General features: G+C 40.0%; 1 protein-coding gene and 1 long non-coding RNA gene across 5 annotated transcripts in view; one reads left to right on the plus strand and one right to left on the minus strand.

The window, feature by feature from the left end:
* The window catches only part of SH3KBP1 (SH3 domain containing kinase binding protein 1), a 139,761-nt gene that overhangs the window by 59,048 nt on the left and 56,378 nt on the right, over nt 1-24,335 (minus strand). For 3 of the 4 annotated variants that reach the window (XM_081909203.1, XM_081909205.1, XM_081909202.1), the window contains exons 4-6: nt 8,164-8,270; nt 4,851-4,977; nt 1,253-1,327 (exon numbers count right to left, since the gene is read on the minus strand). In XM_081909203.1, coding sequence (XP_081765329.1) covers nt 1,253-1,327; nt 4,851-4,977; nt 8,164-8,270 — 309 coding nt within the window. The remainder of the gene's footprint in view (nt 1-1,252; nt 1,328-4,850; nt 4,978-8,163; nt 8,271-24,335) is intronic. The other variant, XM_081909204.1, reaches the window with a different exon arrangement.
* Nucleotides 3,264-3,739, plus strand: LOC309368885. The gene is made up of 2 exons (XR_014167949.1): nt 3,264-3,452; nt 3,646-3,739. It is a non-coding gene; the product is annotated as an uncharacterized lncRNA (long non-coding RNA).

Genomic DNA, 24,335 nt, shown 5'->3' on the forward strand with positions numbered 1-24,335 from the left:
ATGGGAGGGAAGGGGTCCTTCACCTTGCTTCTTCCCACTGCTTTTCTCCTGCAGTTCCCTGCACCAGCCACTTTCCTGACATGACAAAAAAGTGTCTGGAGGAGGGGATTACAGGAGCAAAGCAGTAAGCAATACGGCTGCGCGATATATCGTCCAAAAACAGTTTAAAGCCCATATTCTGTTTTTGGTTTCCTAATTTTTGACCTGGCAATATATCACAAATCATGGTGTGCGTGTGCTCTGCAAAAATCACAATGTGGGAAAAACCATGAAGCCAGACAATGCCTCTACATAGCTCCATCCTTTTCTAGACATTGTGATAAATTGGAATACCGCAATGTTTAGCTGGTGATATATAGCAATGCTGGAAACCAGATATCGCCCAGCCCTAGCAAGGAAAGAACAACACACTACTACTCCCACATTTTTGTTTCAAGTCACAAGTATCCCTTCCCCACTCCCACCGTTTGCAGCTATGTAGTATAAACTGAAGTTCTCACACCCAACTCCTTGTCATTCTGAGATCCATTCTGAGGAATAACCTATAAAATCAGCTGAATTTAACTTGGTCAAATAGTCATATTGTGAATAAGGATGGGTTCCACAGCTGCCCATTGTTAGGAAATGAGGCAGGAAGTACTTCTGTCGAATTTACAACAACTGGATGACAGGCAATTGCCAGAAATCAACTTGAGCAGTATTTCAGGTTCCCCCATCCTGGTTCTTCAATCCATAAAAATGGCTTGCCTTTTTATTTGAACACTCCCCTACAGAGAGTCAAAACAAAGATCAACCTAACTTGGGCAATGGTTGCTCATAGTTTCAACCAGAGGTTTTTCCCAGCCCTGAAGCCTAAGATCCTTTCAACTGAGGACACAGGAAATTGAATCCTAGGATGTTCTGAGTGCAAAGCTCTACCACTGACCTACTACTCCTTTGAAGATATGTGCTTCTATCAGCAGCTATACAAGATAGAAATTGAAATTAAGTACCTAGGAAAGTTCCATGCCGCTTTAGGTGTATCCCAACACTGTACATACATGTACACACACATGCATGCTGAAAAGAAATATTGGTATACATTCTGAGAATGTATGTGCTGTGCAACGGGAAGCAAACCAGACCAACTTTAGCTCACAGAACAGCCAAGACTGAGTGCAATGGATGGACATTATTCTTTAGCAGATGAATTTGTACACAATCAAGGAGCAGCCTTAGCTAAGCATTTCCTATTTTCTTTTAATTAACTCACTGTTATAGCGTCTGTAGCTGTCAATCTTTGCTGGTGCCACTTTATACAGAATTGTCCCTTGAAAGGCAGACTTTCCTGACAGCAGAATGAAAGAAAAGGAAAGCCAAAAAAAAGGGGGGGGGGACAAAAGGGAGGGAGAATAGGAGAATCGAATAATGGCAAAAGAAAGGAGAGGAGTTGTTTTTAATTTTTGCTTTTCAATGGAACTTTAAATAGTAAAAGAAAAGGCTTTTGGTAGTCTACACTTTCACTGTATGCATTTCAAACAGGAAGAGCACAAAAGTTTGCTAATGATTGTATTATCAAATGGACATTACGGTGCGACATCTGTTATAGCAAATCAAGGCAAAATGATAACTGTAGAATTGTGAATAGAAAGGAAAGCATAGACTGGAGCATACATACTTCTTCCCTGGAAATGAGACAAAATGCTGGGACATCTGGAAAAAAAGGTGTTCATTTTTTATTCTACCATAACAAACAATTTAAACCAAATTAACTCCAGTCATTCACTAGAATAATGTTTCTATAACCACCGAACAAGCTTATACTATTAACAGAGTGCAGTGCTGCAGAACCTTGTTGAAAATTGCAAACATGTGCTAATAATTGAAATGCTTATTATGTTTTTCACTTTACAATACTGAAATATAATAAGGCAAATTACAGCAAATTTTAAAAATGGAAAAAGAACAATTATTGTTTTAACAGTATACAAGAGGAAAATGAAAGAAAAAAGATAATTAATCATATACTGCATCAAACCAAGTCAAATTATTTGTTGAAAATCAGGAGCTTGTTTATTATACATGGATATTTACATTCTGCTTCAAAGGCTAAGGTGGCCTGAATTTTTTGTGGGGGTCCCCTCTTGAATGCTTTCTCTTTCCACCTTTTCTGGGTTCCTCTATCTACCCTCCGTGATGGCCTTCTAAATGCCAAGAGTGCAGAATGAGCGGTGCAGGTGCTGTGTGGATTCGGCCTAAGACCCTCATACCTGCGGGGCCGCCAGTTCCGGTATGCCCCACGGAGGACCTTAAGGTCCATAAATAGCAACACCCTAGAGGTCCCAGGCCCTAAGGAAGTTAGATTAGCTTCAACCAGAATCAGGGCTTTTTCAACACTGGCTCCAGCCTGGTGGAACACTCTGTCTCATGAGACCAGGGCCCTGCAGGATCTGATTTCTTTCCGCAGGGCCTGTAAGACAGAGTTGTTCTGCCTGGCCTTTGGCTTATAATCAGTTAAATTTCCTCCCCCTCTTTCTTTTTCCTTTCTCCTCCTGTGAAGAGGCTGCATCTTAATGTTTTAATGTTGCATTTCAATCTTGTTTTTAAGTTGTAGTCATTCAACTTGTTTTTATTATTGGTTGTTAGCCGCCCTGAGCCCGGCCTTGGCTGGATAGGGCAGGGTATAAATAAAATTTATTATTATTATTATTATTATTATTATTATTATTATTATTATGAGTCATCTGCCTTTAGATCTGCTAGGTGCACAAGCATGACCTTTCACTTACTGAAGTTCAGGAGAAGTGCAGAGTTGGTGCGGCAAAGTGGCTAGGAGACGATGCTACGAATCAGGGAATCCCTAGTTCGAATCATGACTCTGACATGAGCTCACTATGTAGTAGTAGGCAAGCCACTCTTGATTTCAGTCCTCCCTTATTCAATATGAGGGACAACAATACTGATTTAAATTGCAGGATTGTTGTAAACATTACAATATTCAGAGGTGCTCTGAATATCTGAAATGTTAAGAGCATTAAGTTCCTGGATGATTAAAAACAACAACCATGTGACTGGGAACTAAGGGGAGAAGTTGAGAGTCAGTCTATGTCAGGCACACAGAATCTGCCACTGACAACGAACCAACTAGGGATCCATTGTGCTGTACAGACAGGTATGGAGACAGTATAGCACATCCTTAACAGACAAGGAAGTAAGCAGGGCCCATTTATCTGTCTGAGCTGTAGTAAAGATAACATGGAAGTTGCTACCTTAGGCTGGGACTAGATGTACGTAAGACCCGCTGATGAAAGCAGCAGCCACATTCATGGCCCCTCCTTTCCCCTACTTGTATCACCTACAACAACTTACCCATATCCCGATGTCATAAATTACAGAGTGAGGTCATAAGTCACAATATTATGATGCCAGGACATGGCATGCTGTTCTTAGTTGTTACACTGAAGGAAGGCGTTGTTACTTAGTTGTTACACTGAAGGGACAAAAAAACCCAAGTGCATTTATTTTGTGTGGTTTTTTCCCATCTAAGTCAGTCCTTCTGAGGGCTCGAGCCAATTGCATTTTATATCAAAGCAATACTTTAAAAATCCAGGCTTATTGTATTTCTCTTGTACCACCACAAAGGATAATCAAAATTATGAGCCATAGGGCAAATATTGTACATCAGCAGTGATACTTAGAAGACAATCTAGGCATTGATATAAAATGATTTATATCTATTCTGTTAAAAATAGGATAAAACCATAACCCCTCCCCTCAAAAAAGAGCACTATACTTCTCTTCTGAACAAAACTGATAAATGATAATACCTAAGATGTTGAAAGGCATGTTACTAGGGAAGAGGCTGAAAAGCATGTTACTAGGAAAGCAACACACACACACACACACGTCATTTGATATTGTAATTTATGACAGAACTGGTCTGCAAGCACACAAATCCTTAGTGCTGCAAGAAAATTCAAGTGCAATATAAAATACCTAAAATTATTTTAACAGCGTTACATACAGCAAATCATATGAATTAATCATATGCTCTGCTTATAAAGAAGCAAACTGAGGGAGGCAGCAGATAGCATAAAACTTCCCAAACACACTTGGCATTTATAGTTGTATTGATGCCAACAGATAAGCAGACCACTAAGAATAATAGGCTCAAAAAGAGCCTTCTACTGTATTCTTCCAGAGACAGATGTGAGGGAAGCCCTGTGCAAGTCCCCGAGGAACACTGCTGAAGTCCAAAACAATTAATTTTGCTAAAATAATTTGTACAGGTCTTTTGGCAATTCTGCACCAGTATTTATCATTCCCCAAAGATAGGGGTCTTTACAGAAAGAATAAGAAGTCCTCACATAATGGAAGTTTGATTTTTCAATCTTGGGAATAGATGAAATAGGTTTTTAAATACCAAAAAGAAAAGCAGACCCACAGACCCACTGCCAAGTGTCACACTCCCCAAACACAAAGCCCAGTGATTTGGAGCAAACCACAGGATCATTTATTTTCCTCCTTCTCCACTTTAAAAATGAATTTTCTGAATTCGCATTTAGGAGGTTCCAGTGGGGAGGCATAATGCTAAATTTTAGGTGAGAAGGGCAGGGTACTTTGTGAAGAAGGGAAGGGAAGGAGAATGCACCGTAATTTTGCAGCCCACTCCCTATTGCAAAACTGCAGTAAGGACTGCATCTGTACCACCCTGGACAATTCACAACAACTTCTCCCAGCTAGATCACTCCAGATTAACATATGGCAGTAGATGTTCAGAAGCAGGAATACCTGGAAATACCACCATGGCAGTAAAAAAACAACAGTAACCAAAGCTAACACAAAGGGTCAGTTAACATTTGTATCCTTACTTGGTTTTATTAGCTGCTCCTGTTGGACAGTTCCAGTATCGTCAGAATCAGAAAGCTCCTTTATGAAGTTGGAAGGAAACATGCCAGTCTTCCCATTGAGAACTCCTTCCCACCAACCCTCTTCCACCTGAGCCAAGAAAGAAGACATACATACTGACGTTTGCAAGTTTACATCTACACAGGACAACCATTTGGAATAATTTGAGTAAATCTTTCATTGGTTTTGATAATATATAAAACTTGAACTGACAACAGTGACCTATCTCACAGGGTTGTTGTGAGGGGGCAAACACAATAAAGCACATCACAAATTAGAAGTACTATATAAAAAGGTAGCAACTAGCAATTAATTCCATAGTAACCGCACCACAAAATTCTTGCATTTGTTATGATTAGTTTAATTTCCAAATGAACTCAACTGCTTCTGGGCTGAAATGGAAATTGAATCAATATTTCAACAGAAAGGGTAAAAAAATGGCCATGTTATTTCATTTATACTACTGTGGCCAATAATTCTTGATGTTATCATTTTTGTTATATGAATGATGCTACCAGACTTGAGTACTCTGAATTGAAGACAAGGAATATGTCAACACAATACAGAAGTTATTTCTATTGGAAAGCCCTGAATGAATTATTTACTAGCCTAACAGCATTAAAAATAAATATGTCACATAAAATGATTTAGTTCCTCCTATGCAAAACTATTCCATATGGAGCAGCAGCTTCCTGCTAGGAAATGACAGTCCCTAAATACCAAATGCCCTTGGGTTATAATGTGACAGCAAGGAATGATTCATTCTTTAGATCAGCTAAGGATATTCTTGACATTTTAATAATTTCCATCCATCAGACATTGTCCATCCACAGAAAAGTGACAGAAGAGGACAGTTTCTGTATGCAAAAGATTAGTCTCTAACATGGGTCCCAAACCCTTCTTTCTAGCAAAAAGAAATGATTTTTTTTTAAAAAAAACACACACAATTATTTGGGAAGCAACTGTACAAAACTAAGTTAAAAATGCTTACTGAAAATGTTACAACACTTTGTTTTACTGAGTATTTTCAGTTTAATATAGGTTTAAAAAGAAAATAAAAAGTCAGTTCAGTTTGGAAATGGCTGTGTAATTACCATTTTTAAAAATAATTGAAAAATTTAATAAGCCTATTGATTCAAAACAGACTACATTGTTGCAAAAATTTCCAAACAGGTAGGTGACTAAAGCTGGAGATACACACACACACACACACACACACACACACACACAAATATATAAACAAAGAATAACTTCTGTAGTGCAATTATTTTGAAGAAATACTAGAGTTTGGAAATACCGCTTGTTTGTTTTTGTAAGAAACTGAGCAATGTGGGAAGGGGTGGGAAAGAGAAAACAGATCAGAGTTCAGCAACATGATGCCTGTGGGTGCATTGCGTACTTGAGGTCTTCTCCTGGAACCCACAAATCACCTGAGCCCTACACACACACACACACACACACACACACACACACACACAAACTGAAATGTACACCAAGCCGAAGGCGAAAGTTGGTCTAGTTCAGGGGTAGATCCAGCCCAATCGCCTTCTCAATCCGGCCCATGGACGGTCCAGGAATCAGCGTGTTTTTACATGAGTAGAATGTGTGCTTTTACCGTATTTTTTGCTCTATAGGATGCACTTTTTCCCTTCCAAAAATTAAGGGGAAATGTGTGTGCGCCCTATGGAGCGAATGCAGACTCCTTGGCTTCAGCGAAAGCAAAGTGAAGCCTCCAAAGCGCAGAGAGCGCTTCTTGGCTTCACGTTCCTGCTGCGTTCCGAAGGCTTCAGGTTTCTTTTTCTGAAGCCGGGAGAACAAGACTCTCCTGGCTTCAACAGAGAGGGAGAGCTGCGCAGTGCCCCTTCAGCCAAGCGGGAGGAGAAATGGAAGGGGCTCCGTTTCTCCTGCCGCTTCGCTGAAGGGACGCTGAGCAGAGAGGGGGATAATTTTTTTCTTGTTCTCCCCCTCTAAAACAAGGTGCGTCCTATGGCCGGGTGCATCCTATAGAGCGAAAAATACGGTGTTTAAAATGCACCTCTGGGTTATTTGTGGGGTCTGCCTGGTGTTTTTACATGAGTAGAATGCGTGCTTTTATGTGGGGCATAGGAATTTGTTCATATATTTTTTTCAAAATATAGTCCGGCCCCCCCACATGGTCTGAGGGACAGTGGACCAGCCCCCTGCTGAAAAAGTTTGCTAACCCCTGGTTTCACAACCACCCCTCTCACTCAGCCCATCAAAGATTCCTCCACTGTTGCTTACACATGCAACTCCTTCCAAGTAAACCTATGTGATGCCACATCTTTCTTTTTAATCCTTCCTCAAAACCCTTTAATTCCTGATTCCCTACTGAAACCAGTAACTGTAACTGAACCGAAAGCATATTCTTCCAGTTACCTGCACCTCCCTCCCTCCCTTTCTATCTTTCCCCCACGCAAATTTTAAGGTTGTTGGGTTTTTTTGCTTGTTATTATTCAAAGCGCAGTGCATTTTGAAGGTGCTGTATTAATACGAATAAGAAATGAATATAGGTAATACATGTAAACAAACTGTAAAGTGCGACAAGACACAAGGATAGAGGTTATAATGCACTGTAAACTGTACACAACGCTGACTCTGAAATTTAGTAATCCCAAATTGAGCCAGTCTTGCGCCATATTGTATGAAATGGTGCTTTTAATTTAAGCCAATAAAAGGTTACAAATGAAAATGCATTATTCATGAAAGAGCCTATCTCCCGTACACATACATAGTAAACATCCACCATGACATTAGCAATCTAGCATAGGGTATTGTTCCAACATCAAGCACTGAAGTAATGCTTGCCTTCATAGGAACAAAATAAAAATTGAGGATTCATGTACTGAGCCAAAGATTTATTGGTTTAACTTCTACTGATTTTATCGTGCATGCTATTTTTAAGTACCACAATCACATGTTTTTCATAGGGTTATGGTATCACAGAGTTATTTGGGATTTTATGCAGAATAAATTCTGTCCAACCACTCCCCTCTTAGATAGCAAAGAATCCCACAGGCCACATAAAACCTCCTACATGTATGCTGAAGTACTGGTCACTGTTAAAGGCAACTGTTACAGACACTGTTGCTGAATCTTCCTTGGATTGTCTATTATTTTATTATTATTTATTAAATTTGTATACTGCCCTTCATCTGAAGATCACAGCAGTTCACAACATAAAAATACAAAATAAGAACACATACATCCACTGAACCAACAATGGAGTACTTTTCTAAGCATATGAGTGCTACTTACTTCTCCAACCACCTCTATGATATCTCCAACTTTTAACTCTAGTTCATCTTCATTCTGAGGCATATAACTGAAAGCCACCTGACATCTTCTCCGCCTATTTCGATCACCTACATAAAAAGTTAAAAACATTATTAATAATAACATTTGTGCTTAAACTATCAACTGCACTACAAAGTAGTTAGCTATGCTGCCCTTTCTCAACACACGCCTGAAAATTACAGGAAACCTAGAGCAGTGTTCCCCAACCTTGGGCCTCCAGCTGTTTTTGGACTACAATTCCCATCATCCTTGACCACTGGTCTTGCTAGCGAGGGATGATGGGAGTTGTAGTCCCAAAAACAGCTGGAGGCCCAAGGTTGGGGAACACTGACCTAGAGTACTACAGCAACAACAAATGCAGTATATTTACAGAGTACGAGCTTCACAAACTTCAGGGAAAAGGAAACAGGTGAGGAGGGGGTAGAGAGAGGATTGTCCTAGTCACAGCTGGACCTCCCATGAGGCAAGGTGGGGAGGTCGTCTAAGGCAGATTTGGGGTATGCTGCTCACCACCCTCGTTTCCCACATAGGTGCATCCTCCCCTCCCCTGTGCCCCACCTCCTCCACTTTTGCTGAAGGTACGCTCTGCCACAGAAGGTAGTGGGTGTGCCTGTGGCGGAAGACAGTGGTGTGATGGCAGCAGGGTGCGCCCACAGCAGAGGAGACTGCAACGGAGGTGGGTTTGGGAAGAGAGATTGGTTCAGTCGCACTGGGCATGGAGCCTTAGGGACTCTGCAGGCGGCGCTGTAACTACGGTGTTGAATGGAAGGCGAGAGGGGCTAATTTTTGATGTCCCACAGGGCGCAGCTGAAATTTGAGACACCAAGGTCCACCACAACTTCAGCAGGTGGAGGGGGAGGTTGTTCTAAGCGACCATAGCTCCATCTCCCTCCAACTTACAGAATGTGACTATATGCAATGTGGAGCAAAAACCTACAAATGGTTCCAAGACTGTTGCCTTCTATGATTTGGAAGGTGACAGAGTGCAGGCAGAGCTGACACACTCATCTCTACAGTACATTCTACACTCATCTTCATGTGTCTACTTTCCCTTTTTGGAATTTCTGAAGAGGGCTGTGGTTATCTTAATTTCACTAAGAAAGCTATACTCTACTGCCTCCTTGCCCAAGATTTTCAATTCCAAAAAAGTTACTGACTTTTGTAAAAGAAACAAATGTCCTTTTAACTACTAGGTTTTATGAAAGCATCCATCCAATTATGTGAAATAGCCTACTTCTCTACTCCACTTGCAAGTAAACATGAACTTTTTATTTAACCTCCTATTTTATTTAACCTCCTATTCAAATTAGGTATTCTCTCAGTGAATGAAATTATTTTTCGTTGAATTATAGAGCAAGTTCCTCCTCAGCTAGAAGTGTGTAGGTCACACGCATGTGGGGCTCTAATTGCCACCTAACCTATGACATTCCTGAAGGAGCTCTCGGAATAAAAGCAAACAACAGTTACTGACGCAGCGGCACAGGTCAGCTCAGCATGTCAGTTTATACCGCTAACCATTCTGAAGAAAACACTCACCAGGAAGAACTCTCAATTGCACTCCTCATGTTAAATTCTTATTATTACTTTCGATGGCAGCAGAACAATTGCTACAATCAAAAGGTAACCCTACCATAAAAAGGGGTATTTTTTATACTGCTTTGTTATTTGATGATTAACCCAACCCTTTGAACTGTGCCAGCAAAAGCAAGCCATGAAAGAAGTGACACAAAAGTCCAGGTATAAAAATCACTGGCTTAATATTATTAGCTAGGTCAGGTATCCAAAAAAGTGTGAGAAATACGAGTATTAACCTGTCCTTTTTATATGGCTCTGTAGCAAATATTTGAGGGTGGTACAAGCAACATCCACACCGCTGGGGTTCCAGAATGCCGACAAAAACAAATTTGATGCATTTTGGTTCAAAGACCCATTTCTACCCACAACAAAGAAGGGGGGGAGAGAGAGAGAGCGGGGGGAGAGGGGAGACAGAAGTGAACAGCAAGGATTGTCCGTGATCCACCCATTGAGAATCAACATAGACATGATATTCGTGAGTTCAGCCTTAGAATTAGGGATGAAAGAGGAATTACTGTAGTTTGGTCTGCTTTTCAAAGCTGACGGGCCTGACAAGTCTGAACCATGTTGTGGATTGGAACACAGCAGTAATAATAATAATAATAATAATAATAATAATCTTTATGAAAAAAGATGTGTACAAATACAGGGTGAGTCTTTTAAAAGAGGCCCCGTGGATACAGAGTACACATGTTCCACTGGGCCTCATCTTGTATTACAGATGAATTCAACGGAAAGCACTGAGAAGTGTGTAGATTAGAAACTACAGTGGTACCTCAGGTTAAGTATTTAATTCATTCCGGAGGTCTGTTCTTAACCTGAAACTGTTCTTAACCTGAAGCACCACTTTAGCTAATGAAGCCTCCCACTGCCGCCGCGCCGCCGGAGCATGATTACTGTTCTCATCCTGAAGCAAAGTTCTTAACCCGAAGCACTATTTCTGGGTTAGCGGAGTCTGTAACCTGAAGCGTATGTAACCTGAAGCGTATGTAACCTGAAGTACCACTGTACTTATTTTACATAGAAAAACATGAGACTTCCGGGTTAGCGCGTCTGGCTAATGGCGGATTCCCTCCGAGCTCCGGAGGGAATCGGCTCAGCAGGGGATCGGGTCTTACCGTGCCGGCGACACGGGGACCCTCATAAACCACGCACACGGAGTGCGTGGACATGGTGACTCGGCGGGCACCGTAAGCGCCCCCCCGACTCGTGAAAGAGCCTTTTTAAAGGCTAAGGATCGGGTGCCAGGGAGCGGCGTGGTGCTGTGAGTCTTCTGCTACCCCTGCCGGGCGAAGCCGCATGCCATTCTTCAGTCAGCGCTGACTTCTTCCTGTTAAATTTGGACTTAAAAGCAAGAGCAACAACCCGTGAGTAACTTGAAAATTGGATTACAAATTTTTTGGTTTGGATTTGGCACGAACGGGGGAGACGAAAAAAAAGGAAGTCCGCCTCCTCCATATTGTTAACAGTGCAAGCAAGGATTTGTCAACTAAAATTGCGGGAAAAATTTGTGTGATTGGATAAAAGATATAAACCTCAAGGATTTAAAAGAACTAAGTTAAGGTGCTGGAGGACAAGAGAGTATTTTGTTTGAAGTAAAATACCACCCTACTCAAGCCCGGGAGCAATCTGAGTTACGAGCCTGCCGAGATATAGATATTTTTGACAGCTGTCAAATTTGCTGTCAAAGTTGAAAGGACTGAAATTGAAACTCTAATTGATTAAATCGCTACAAAATATCACAAATAAGGAAAGATTGATACAAACAAATCTGACTTTGGGATCGGAGAAGGAAAGATTACTAAGTAACCAGAATCCCTCTAGAGGGGACTTTCGGACATTGCAAGAATGGAACTAAAACAAGGAATACAAGAAATACGTGCTGACTTGAAAGAGCTGATCCTTTTCGTGGGAAAACTGTTACAGAAGAATGAGAAAGGCCATGTTTTGTCTACGAGCCCATCAGACCCGAAACTATCTGAAAATACACTAACTGACTTGGAAAGGGACTCGTTGCTCAAAACACAGGCAGCTGGACAAGGAAAAGAACTCAAGACTGAGGAGGAAAAAACACCTGCCAAACAAAAGGATTCAAAAGAAGTGAAGGCTGAGACACTGCATAAGAGAGAAAGACCTGTTAAAAAGAAATTCAAACTGACCAAGGTGAAAATAGGATTATTTGGGACATATAGATTCAGGAAACAGCGTTGGAATACTGGGTATAAGCGAACAGGTCCAACTGAAGGAATCACTGCCAGCACTGAGAAAATAAGTCACCGATCCTGGGAGTTAAGCATGAGAGATTTTCAAAGAAATCAGCTGAAAGGAACTGTGAGAGACTTGCGCGCCTCGGACGTGAGATCGCCAGGCTAAAAAGATGGACTAAATGTACTTTGGTTAAGGATTGAAACCGGGGGGAGAAGGGTGGGAATTAACAGTCCGAAGGGGATCTTTTCTCTTCTTGTTTTTTTTCCCTTTTTTTCTTTTTAATTTTTATAGAACAAAGACTAGTATTATAAGAATGGGGAATCCGGGGGAGGGAAATGGTGGCAAATTTAGGAAAGGTATCTTCTTTCTTTTTTTAGATCCATGCTTATATTTCTGTCTATTCTTTCATTTTTATATAGAGGATTAAGGGATATATGTTAATGAAACGTCAAAAGCATAACAAAGTATAATTTTACAACTAAAATGTCAAAGCACAAACAAAGTATAGATTTTATAACTAAAATGAATTTAATTAAATTAGGGTTAAGTAACTTTAACAAAATAAGGTACAGGATGTTCAGGGGAAAAACTTGCTAGAATAAATTGGAGCTGGGAAACAATAGGAGGAGACGTGGGGAAGTCCTGAAAAGAAGCTATTGAAAATAAGTGTGAAGAGGAGAATCTTTTTTCTTTTTTATTTTTTTCTTTCTGCTGGTGTACTGCATGTTTATTTGATATATTTGACGTAACCTTTTTGGAAAACCAATAAAGATTATTTAAAAAAAAGAAAAGAAAAGAAAAACATGTACAGAATGCTTACAACATAAATGCTGACTTTTTACGTGCTCTTTCAGCATTAAAATGGGATGGAACAGACCTATCATTGAGTACCATTAAGGCTAAAGCGGGACATAAATAGCTGTTCAGTCCATCCCTTCTTTATGTTCATGTACAGCTTATGTAGGCTAATGCCAAACTTCACTGTGCTATTTGGCTGGCTGCCTGTTGACAGAACTGGAAATAAATTTTACCAAGCCTGCAGATCGGTGGTGCTTTTGCTGATCGCTAGAGCTGTCAGCGGGACGCGGGTGGCGCTGTGGGTTAAACCACAGAGCCTAGGACTTGCTGATCAGAAAGTCGGCGGTTCGAATCCCTGCGACGGAGTGAGCTCCCGTTGCTCGGTCCCTGCTCCTGCCAACCTAGCAGTTTGAAAGCACGCAGTACAAGTAGGTAAATAGGTACCGCTCCGGTGGGAAGGTAAACGGTGTTTCCGTGCGCTGCTCTGGTTCACCAGAAGTGGCTTAGTCATGCTGGCCACATGACCCGGAAGCTGTACGCTGGCTCCCTTGGCCCATAAAGTGAAATGAGCGTCACAACCCCAGAGTCGGGCATGACTGGACCTAATGGTCAGGGGTCCCCTTTACCTTTTAGAGCTGTCAGCAGGGCATTAGCCAGAGAGGACAGTGGGTGGGTGAGCGTGATCTCATTGCAAACTCTAATGTGGGGTCTCTTAAGGGCCTCAGGAGTTTGGAGATAAAGATCTGTTCATTGAGGGCTGGCTACCAGATGCATCCACAATTGTGACTCTCGACAGCATAGAGGACTTTGCGGCATCATCTGCCATAAAGCCATTCTTCCTCTCAGGTTTATGCAGCAGACTTGTTTAGGGAGCAATATTTACACATAAATGATAGAAGCAGTACATAAATGTTGTGGAATATTTTCAAATTAGTTTGGTGTGTTCCAAAACTACCTCTCATTTACTCCCTGTTGTGGAAACGAATATGTTTGTTCAGATTTGGTCTAATGTTTTCTTTATTGCTATTAACAAATAATTGGATCTCATAACATTCATTCAAATCACATTTTTAAAAATTAACATAATGTAAATCATATTAAATATTCTAATCTTAAAATGTTATATATTTAGCAATCCTGTAATCATTTCCCCATGCATACTGAAATATTCAAACCAAATCAAAATGTGTTTTAAGAACACTGTTCAAAATATGTAAGTAATTTAATTCTATTACTTCTGCACTATGCTAGTAGGTCTCCTTGGAAACTAGACCTTGTCTCTATAAGCTGTATATTTGAAGAGCTGGTTTTGCTTCCAGCAAAGAAAATTTGCATAGATACCAAAATGAGTCAAACACAGTTGAAAAAATATATGATGAAAACGCTTATTGGAAGGGCATGATAAATCAATTTAATTAGTATTTTAATTTTTTTAGTCCTAAGTAGTTATCCCTGAACATTTCAATTTCCCCACTGTATTTGAAGCAGGGGTGTAAACTTAAGGAACAGATCAATCAAGCCAAAGTTTTAGTTGGTTCATTAATGTGAGGCAGTTTTAATCAATGGGTCTTTAATCTGCTCCTGTCTCAAACAATGGGAAAAAAGTATACATAAAAATGGTAACCTTCCTTCTGAGAATTTGGAAATCATCAAATAGCTAAATATTTCATCTCTTTTACAGAAATTAATACACGTGTGTGTGGGGAAGGCAACTGTTTTATGATCCTATTTTACATGCCAAAAGAAACCTTATGAAGTTCTCATTCTTTAAATTGGTTCTCATGAATTCTCCCATGTCATTGTATTCAGTGTTGCAAAGCCCCAGATATAGGCAGTGAGTATTTTTCCTTTTCCAATATTTAGCACAGGTCATTCGTGGTTGCTAAAATAATATAGACAAGTAATACCTGCTTATTTGATCATAGTACATAAATATATTTTAGGAACTGTGGAAGGATCAGTGTTTTTGAAATGGTTGAACCTATTAAGGTTTTGGTAACATGCAAATGTACTTATACTCTAACTAATTGAGAAGCTTTGGAATCAATCCCTACAGAGAAATAGGTTTGGAAAAGTTACTAATTTTTCCAAGGAAAAAAAATGCTAAAATGCTATTTTCCAAAAATCTAACTAGAGTTCAAACTAAGGTTTTCATGACTCTGCCTCCAAAGGAATCATGCCTAAACATACAGCCTTCTGTTATGTTTTTTAGGTAATTAGATTTACTAATAATATGTAGGTCAGCCTTGCTACTAATTCCTGAAATGGGAGTTTGCCTGGCCCATCATATTCTTCCTAATCTCCCTCCTTTTTTATCACCAACTCCAATAGATGTGGGAGCCCAAGAGAAACAGAGGTAAGCATTTCTTTTCCACTGTAGTGACAGGCTATACACATGGCTCTGTCTTCATAATGTCTTATGGGAGAAGGGATACTGAATTGCTTGTGCGCAGCGGGAGCATGTCACAGCTCTCTTTTCTGATGCATATGCAACTGGCTCAGCGCTGCCTTTAGGCAGTGGGGTTGGGCTCAATTGTCCTTTGGGACCATTCCAGCAATTTCATTCTATGAATAAAACAACACCCTTTGCCTCTTGATTTATAGTCTTACACACCCAATGCATTTCCTGCCTGCCAAGCTTGACTTTTTTTTCCTCGCGGTACATAATCATTTCAAGTAAAAGGTTTCAAGATTATGTATTTGTTATCTTCCAATTACATTGTCATGTATTTTTCACGCCACATTGCAAGTTATCTGCTGCGAAGTGACACTACAGCCTGGCCTACAGATGCTTCAGGATGAGCAGCAGAAACACAACAGAAAAACGCCTAAAATTTTGACATCTGCTGGCATCATTCACATGCTTTTAGGCATATGAATCTGGAATCATTAATTCTTGGATGTCACTGTCTAATTTAGTTTGCCATTCAGAAAAATTCTCAAGACACCAAGAGGATATGAGGATATAAGGTCACCTGTTACATGTCTTTATCTCATCTTTTACAACCTGAAGAACTGTACACCATTTTGTGTCAAAAGTAAAAGTTGGAAAGACCAGTTGGAGAGAGGTGTTGTTCTTCTTGTGTAAGCTTAATGAATTAATTAAAGGGAAAGGTAAAGGTATAGGGACCCCTGACCATTAGGTCCAGTCGTGGCCGACTCTGGGGTTGCGGTGCTCATCTCGCTTTACTGGCCAAGGGAGCCGGTGTAGAGCTTCCGGGTCATGTGGCCAGCATGACTAAGCCGTTTCTGGCGAACCAGAGCAGCGCACGGAAACGCCGTTTACCTTCCCACCTTTTTATCTACTTGCACTTTTGACGTGCTTTTGAACTGCTAGGTTGGCAGGGGCAGGCACTGAGCAACGGGAGCTCACCCCGTCGCAGGGATTTGAACCGCCGACCTTCTGATTGGCAAGTCCTAGGCTCTGTGGTTTAACCCACAGCGCCACCCGTGTCCCTAATGATTTAATTACATGTACATTAAAAAGTAAATCGTGATACAGGTGACAATCATTTTAGGCATGTCCAAATGATGTGCGACAGCCAACATGCGGGTCCTTTTGGAATGAGGGAGGAGTGGGGCGTAATGGGGTAGGGCATGCTTATACACTCCGCCGATACATGCAGGGGTCAGGTACGGAATCCCCACGCAAAATGGCCACCACCTGTATAAGTTATCCAAATATCTCTCCCTCCCCCCACACAGAAAATTCTGTAGGAATCTAGAAAAATGTTCTTTGTGGGGGGAAATGGCAGGTTTCAAATATTTGAAAAAGATAGATGGAGACTACAGAAACTGTAAAGAAAAACACAGTATCAAACTAGGTGGCTTTGAAATGGGAAACCTATCAATAATAAAGAGCATAAGGGAAAAAGAGAACATCCTGAATGTGAATAGATGGCAATGATTCTGGTGTGAACAAGAGTCCAGCTCTTTGTTTTGGGGATCTTCCTGGTCATTTACAGCCATTTGGCACCACCACCCTTTTAGTTAGAACATGTCTTGTAAGATGCCAAAAAATACCCCTATTACACAGATGGAGAGCCCTCCAGATGTTATTGTACACCAACTCCCATCAGTCCCAACTAGCATGGTCAATAGTTAGGGATACCCGCTCAGGTGTGCAGTTTATGCAGCCGAGGGTGGATTTCTCTAATCTGCAAATTTATTTATTACACAAACATATTATGCTTTACCTAACTCTGGTCAAACAGATCAATTCTGCCCTTTACCTTAAAGCTTTAGTTGAGATAACATATGTGGATTTGAAGAATTAGGTGCATGTTAGAGAAGGATTCTTCAGCATAAATTAGCATATATTCTTCTGTGTTGCCTCTTGAGATAGAGTTTGGCATAGGAAACTACAGTGGTGTCCCGCAAGACGAATGCCTCGCAAAACGAAAAACGCGCAAGACGAAAGGGTTTTTCGGTTTTTGCGTCGCTTCGCAAGACGAATTTCCCTTTGGGCTTGCTTCGCAAGACGAAAACGTCTTGCGAGTTTGTTCGCTTTTTTCCTAAAGCCACTTGAAGAGGCGCAATTGCAACGGACCGTGCTTCGCAAGACGAAAAACATTGCAAGACGAAAAGACTCGCAGAACGAATTAATTTCGTCTTGCGAGGCACCACTGTAAAGGCAAAATGGCGGGGGGGAGCAAAGAAACAAACAACATGGCTTGTTCTGAAATTGGATTAGTATAATGCTGAGTTTTGGAGCCATTATTGTTAACATAGCTCTTTCACCTTTGGAGAAAATCTGGATTATAAATGTATTAATAAATAAAAATAAATGTAAGTACCATAATACAATCCAATCACTAAAATGATTCTTACTTAAAAGAAGTGCACTATTAAACTTTTCTTATCAGTGCAATTGCAGAGCTTTGACATAAATTCATATCTATTTAAAAATTCACCCTTTATAACCCTATATATCAGTATTTGGATTTTTTAAAAAGAATAACTGTTTGCTATAAAGGAAGATGTTTAAAAAGTCTTTAAGTAATTCACCAGCTTATTTTAGAAAGCAGCTGTAGAAAAACATTGTCACCAGATAACACACTTCAGCACTGTACTGTCTCCAAAGGAGAGACATGAATTTCTTAGCCAAAAAAAATCTACATAAATAATCTATGAGTTCAATCAGGATCCAACTGCTATTCGAGTTTTTATCTGTGTCAAAGAATAACATGTGCTTAATGTATTATACTACAATGAAGATATCATTAATTACCATGGCAGACACTGACAGACCCAGACAAATGTATAGTATAAATCATCTCTGTCTAAGTCAGTAATTGAGAACTCAACCAATTGTGGCACTTGGATAAAAACTGCAGCTCTTACAAGCTTGTCATGGGCACACCAGTTAGGAAGCTTTATTATCAAGAACTTTATTCTCTCTCTCAAACAAGAAAGTAACAGCAGCCTCCCAACTCCACCCAGACACAACTAAGTCTAGTGCTACCTGAGGACATAACTATATACAGTCGTAACTTAGTTTTCGAACAGAATGCGTTCCAGAAGTCCGTTCGACTTCTGAAACATTCAGAAACAAAGGTGTGACTTCTGATTAGCTGCAGGAGCGTCCTGCAGCCAATCGGAAGTTGCAGAAGGCATGCCAGACGTTCAGCTTCCGAAGCAAAGTTCACAAACTGGAACACCTACTTCCAGGTTTGCGACGTTCGAGTTCTGAGTTGTTCGTGAACTAAGCTTTTCAAAAACCAAGGTGCGACTGTAATGAGACTGTTCTCAGATAGTTCTTTTTTTTTTTTTACAACTCTTATTATTCAGTTGAGACAAGGCAAAAGTTGGGCCTATGGGCAGATGTCCAAGTCTAATCCTCCCTCTTTGATCGCAGACTAAAAGTTGAAAAGACCAAAAAACAAACATGCTCCAAAACCCATTCACTCCTCAGAGGCCATGTGAGGAGGGGCATGGGTGCAACAAAGCCCTGCCTTTTGTGATGACTCAGAGGAAGGTTTCGCTAAAATTGGGGAGGAACACAGTACAGTCGTACCTCGGGTTAAGAACTTAATTCGTTCTGGAGGTTCGTTCTTAATCTGAAACTGTTCATAACCTGAGGTACCACTTTAGCTAATGGGGCCTCCCTGTACCGTCGCATGATTTCTATTCTCATCCTGAAGCAAAGTTCTTAACCCGAGGTACTATTTCTGGGTTAGCGGAGTCTGTAACCTGAAGCATCTGTAACCCGAGGTACCACTGTATTGGGCTTACAGTCTCACTTTCCCCTATCCCCTCTTGCAATGTCTGAATGTTTCCATGTAGGAGTGAAAACTGCCCAGACACTCAATTAATGCAAAACAAATACTATACAATAAAGCAAGCGAACCTACTAACCTTATCATTGCAGCAATGGAACATAAAGAAAGAACGATGTCATGGCCAAGAGCTAAGGAATCTTAAAATAGTTCCATCATGCAAAAGAACTCTGGACTATTTGAGCAGCAGCTTTGCATATCTCAGGGCAAAATAGCTTTTGAAACTGAGGGGTTACAATTAATAGTCTGCTGTTCAAAATCAATAGTTCCTTGGGCATCCATATATACCCTCTTTAGATCCTATTCATTATCTGTAGATATATATCTATAAGGAGTATCTATAAGATGACCTATAGAATTAGGAGTCAGGAGAAAGGCATTATGTTGTATAACTAAACTACATTTGTAGCCTACAGAAGTGCTAGTTTAATGCCATTCACTTCAGTTAGCACTTACTCCCACATGAACAATAAAATTCTCATTAGATTACCAAGCACCTAAGTGATTCCGAACTGCTTAAATAAAATATTCTCTTTAGTACTGCGGGGGTGGGCAGAGAAAACTGTATCCCCACCACCACCCTTACTCAATGAACTAAGAATATGGTTAAATACTTAATTAAAAGTTAACCCAGCATCACTTAAACGGATCAACAGATAATATTTTTCGTTGTGCAAGGGATATAAATAAATGAAAGCCTGTTATTAGTATATTTTTAAAAATCTCAAAAACATTTTCAGTTCAAGACTGTAGACTATTTCATAGGGATACAATGGCAAGTTATTTATATTGCCTTCATCCTTAGCAACACATAACAGCAGTTGTTTTAATTTTTTTAAGGAACAGCTGATTTATCTCAAATGGAGTTTGAGAGAGCATATGACTAATATCTAAATACAAAATTGAGTATCTTTATATGCATTCTAATCATCAAAGAAAATACAGGCAATGACCAATTAATAGGCTTCTGAAAGATGAATATGCGTGCCAAACCCAGAGGTGACTGAAAATGTCACCAAACATGTTACGAAAAGGGCAATATGTCTAACAGATTATGTCCAGCTTAGACTCCATTAATTTTTGGAACAAAAAGTTAATGAAAATATTATCTATCTATCTATCTATCTATCTATCTATCTATCTATCTATCTATCTATCTACAGTATTCCCTTAGCATTCTTTTGCTTTAATATAAGTGAGCAATTCTTAACTTTTTCTGTTAAACAGGCTAAAGTAAAATATTGACTAAAAATACAGGACAAAAGTATGTCATTTATGAACATATTTTTTGTTTCGTTTTAAAGAATGAATTCTAAAAATATAGCATTCCAAAATGAAATGTTCTTCAATTGTTCAACAAATTGTTTTTCAATCATGCATTTCCTTATTTGTTTCCCATGATACTCAAGAACCTTTAGGGGCCTCTAACAAGAGGAGAAAAATGCATTCTTTGGGATATAGCCAACTAAGTTATATTCAAAGTAGACCCCTTGCAAATTAATGCACTTTACTAAATCATGTCCATTCAATCTGATAGGTCTGCTCTGAATATGACTAATATTGGATACAGCCTTTTGACTCCACTAGGAATATTTTCATTCCTAAAAGTAGCAAACATTTTGGTATATGGATTAAAGGAAAAAAACCTTTGTGTTTTTTTCAGAAGACTGAAGAGGCAAACTTCCCATTTGTATTTAGCGATATCTCACTATTTCTTTCCTCAGAAACTATCATTTAAAATATTTCACTTTATTTAGAAGATATAAATGCCCTGAAGGTTTTCTGTTTCAGCAATACAGATTATTTAATTATGCTGATTTTATATTTATTTTTAATGATAATGGTTGTATGTATATTTGTTTTTTACTGATGTGTGACTTTTAGTCATGTTTTAAATACAATTTTATTTGAATACCACTGGGAGAATTTTCTGACTGAGCAGTTTAATTTCCCCCCTAAAAATATATATGGAGGTGTTATCCTACAAAGCCTACAACAGACAAGCTATCTGTGCAAATACATATATAAGCAGAGTACTGCATTGTATTTGGCATCAAGATAAATGAATCATTATGACACAACAGTGGGCTTTGTAAACCAATATAGCAGTGATTTCATTATGTTATTGAACATCTGCCACTTAAAATTAACCATGAGGGAAGCAAATGGTTATGGAATACCTCAGGGCCATACAGAAAAGAGGCTATCCCTAAAAAACAACAACAAAGAGGTGTGGGATTATCTGCATTGACACCTTTTATCCAAACAAGCTGCTTGGTGTAACATGCTGTAGCATACACTAACACAGTAAAATGTGCAGGTCCTGAACTCAGATCACTCACATGCATTTAAATCTAGAGCAAGTTTCCAAATGACTTTAGAAAATCCTGGGAGTCTCATTCATAGTTAAACTAGATTATACTTCAGAACAGATAAAGATAACCATTATTACAACCAGGGGGTACTCAAGGGCACGCAGTACTGGCACTGTTGTTGTTGTTGTTAAAAAGTGTGGCACTTACTGTACCAACTTCATGGTGAATACCAGCATGTATTTTTCTAGATAAAAAGCACTTGTTACAACTATTGTTCATAGAAAAGGAACAGTTTATTAGGAACTGGAATCAAAACATTTGCTCAGTAATATATGATCATACACTCAAGCTGGTTCAGAGAAAATGCTAAGCCAAACTATGGCTTAATATGAATGTGTGAGCATGAAGGGCCCCAGATAGGTTGACAGAGCCCCTCTTCACATCTTACCACAAATGCAAACTTTTCGAGTAAAAAGACATTTTGCCTTGCTGTTCTAACCTGCATTCTCCATGCTGCTCACTAGATACAGGAGAGAGAAAATTACTGTTCTAATTAGTGTACATGGTCTACCACAAGGGGGCAGCCACTGTAAAGGAGGAGGCCACATGACAATCCCCTAGCTCAGAGTTAGGATCAGCTTCAGAGCTTAGATACACAGACAAAAAGGGAGCAAAGCATATGTTGCCCAAGGGAAAAATAGTGGCTCCATCATAATTATTAAAAAATTACTGAATTGGTATACTGGATGTCATAAACCTGTACATTCCATTTTCTGAATAAATACATTTTTTTATCGCAAGTACATAAGATCAAATATATTACATGACTGAACACAATGCATTTGCCATTGATGGAGAAATCTTCAATTGCTTCAAGGGTTAGAAGGACAGCATAATTTGGCTGTAGTGAAGACGTGATGACAGAAAACCAATTAAGAGTCGCTTATTTTATTATTTAACAAGGAAATACCATTTGCGTGCTCTCTCTCTTATTTAGATTGTGGATGTCATTTAAATGCTTTCATAAAACAAGTGCCCTGGATTTTTATAATGCATGGTAGAAATATGGGTTTAGGATTTTTAAAAAGTCAAACAGCAAAAGCCAAAATCTAAACAATATACAGGAATGTAACGGAAATGTCTCAATTTCTTTGGAACCTGTCTATAATGGTTGTTTTCTCCGCCCTACCCCCCAATCCTATACATGTTTTATCAAATACATTGTTCCATATCAGCCTTTCCTTCCTTCTGTCCCAGATACTGGATACCATTTTCACCTACCAAGAAACTGCCGCCTTCGGCTATAAATGGTTTCCCATGTGTGTGCATTTATTCCCTCAGTTGGTTCTCTCTAACAAGCACTGTCTCTCTCCACTGTAAGCTACATGGCTGGCTGCTCCATGAATGGGCTCTTGGATTGACTTTTAGTTTCTTAGGCCAGTATGCATCTAAACAGTTCCGATAGGTAAAGGTAAAGGGACCCCTGACCATTAGGTCCAGTCGTGGCCGACTCTGGGGTTGCAGCACTCATCTCGCTTTATTGGCCGAGGGAGCCGGCGTACAGCTTCCGGGTCATGTGGCCAGCATGACTAAGCCGCTTCTGGCAAACCAGAGCAGCGCACGGAAACGCCGTTTACCTTCCCGCAGGAGTGGTACCTATTTATCTACTTGCACTCTGACGTGCTTTCGGACTGCTAGGTGGGCAGGAGCTGGGACCGAACAACAGGAGCTCACCCCGTCGCAGGGATTCGAACCGCTGACCTTCTGATCGGCAAATCCTAGGCTCTGTGGTTTAACCCACAGAGCCACCTGCGTCCCAAAACAGTTCCGATAACCCAGGGTATTTTTCCTGCTCCCTCTCCTCTCCTCACATGCCACCTAAATGTTCCCCAGGACATATTTAGGGGATGCACAGGGAGAGGAGAGGGAAGTTCTGTTGCCACAGACAAAAGTGCTTGAGCTGGAGGAACTTCTTGGCTTAGTGTCCTGACACAGACATTTCATGTTTAATCTCATCTCTCATGCAGCATTCACACTGGCCACAAGTCTGGTAAGAGAAAGTGATACACTTCTCCTTAACAGTTTCCTCAATGCAACTCATTACAGGAACAGAATGTAACTTGGTGGCTCTACAAAGATGAGATTGTTGATCTGTGTCTCTCTGGCTCTCATTCTCATCGCCATCATTTTATGCCTATAAATTACAATGCAGGCAGAGCAGATGCTCCAGGGTACTGTTGCAAGTGGCCTACCCTCGGGTTTAAAACTGGAAATGAAATTCCAAAAACTTTTCAAGCTCCTCTCTCTGTCTTCAGCATTGAAACACATTAACAGAAATCGAACCAAAGAATCATGGAAGTCAGGAATGTAGTATCCTTTAAATTCCTCCAAGAATGAAAAGACCTGCAAATGACCCGACTGCTCCTTCAGCCTGAAGATCAATAAAATTGAAAAAGAGGGCCAGAACTACCAGCTTTACATTAATTTGAATACAGACGAGAGATAAGTGGGACATCATTTTGAGTCTTATCTGCTAGACTCTAGAGAGGTGATTAAGGTCAAAGAGTGTCCTATATATTTTCTACTAATAAATGATGCAAAGAGGAAGCTGAAGCCAAGATAGGAAGCGGTGGTAAGGGAACATCTAGCTACTTTGCATAAATTCAAATCTCCAGTGCCTTATGAACTTGATGGATCAGGGAAATGCTGAGGTACATAGTGTATCTTGATTTCAGTAAGGCTTTTGACAATGTCCCCCATGATATTCTTGCAGAGAAGCTGGCAAATGTAGACTGGACAAGATAAGTGTTAGGTGGAGTAGAAGTTGGTTGACTTGCCAAAGCCAAATAGTGCTCACTAGTGGTCCCTCGTCATTCTGGAAAAAAGTGACAAGTGGGGTGCTGTAGGGTTTTGTCCTGGGTCTGTTGTTATTCAACATCTTTATAAATAACTTGGATGA

Source organism: Podarcis melisellensis, assembly GCF_964234715.1.
Source record: "Podarcis melisellensis genome assembly, chromosome: 4".
Classification (NCBI taxonomy): Eukaryota; Metazoa; Chordata; class Lepidosauria; order Squamata; family Lacertidae; genus Podarcis; species Podarcis melisellensis.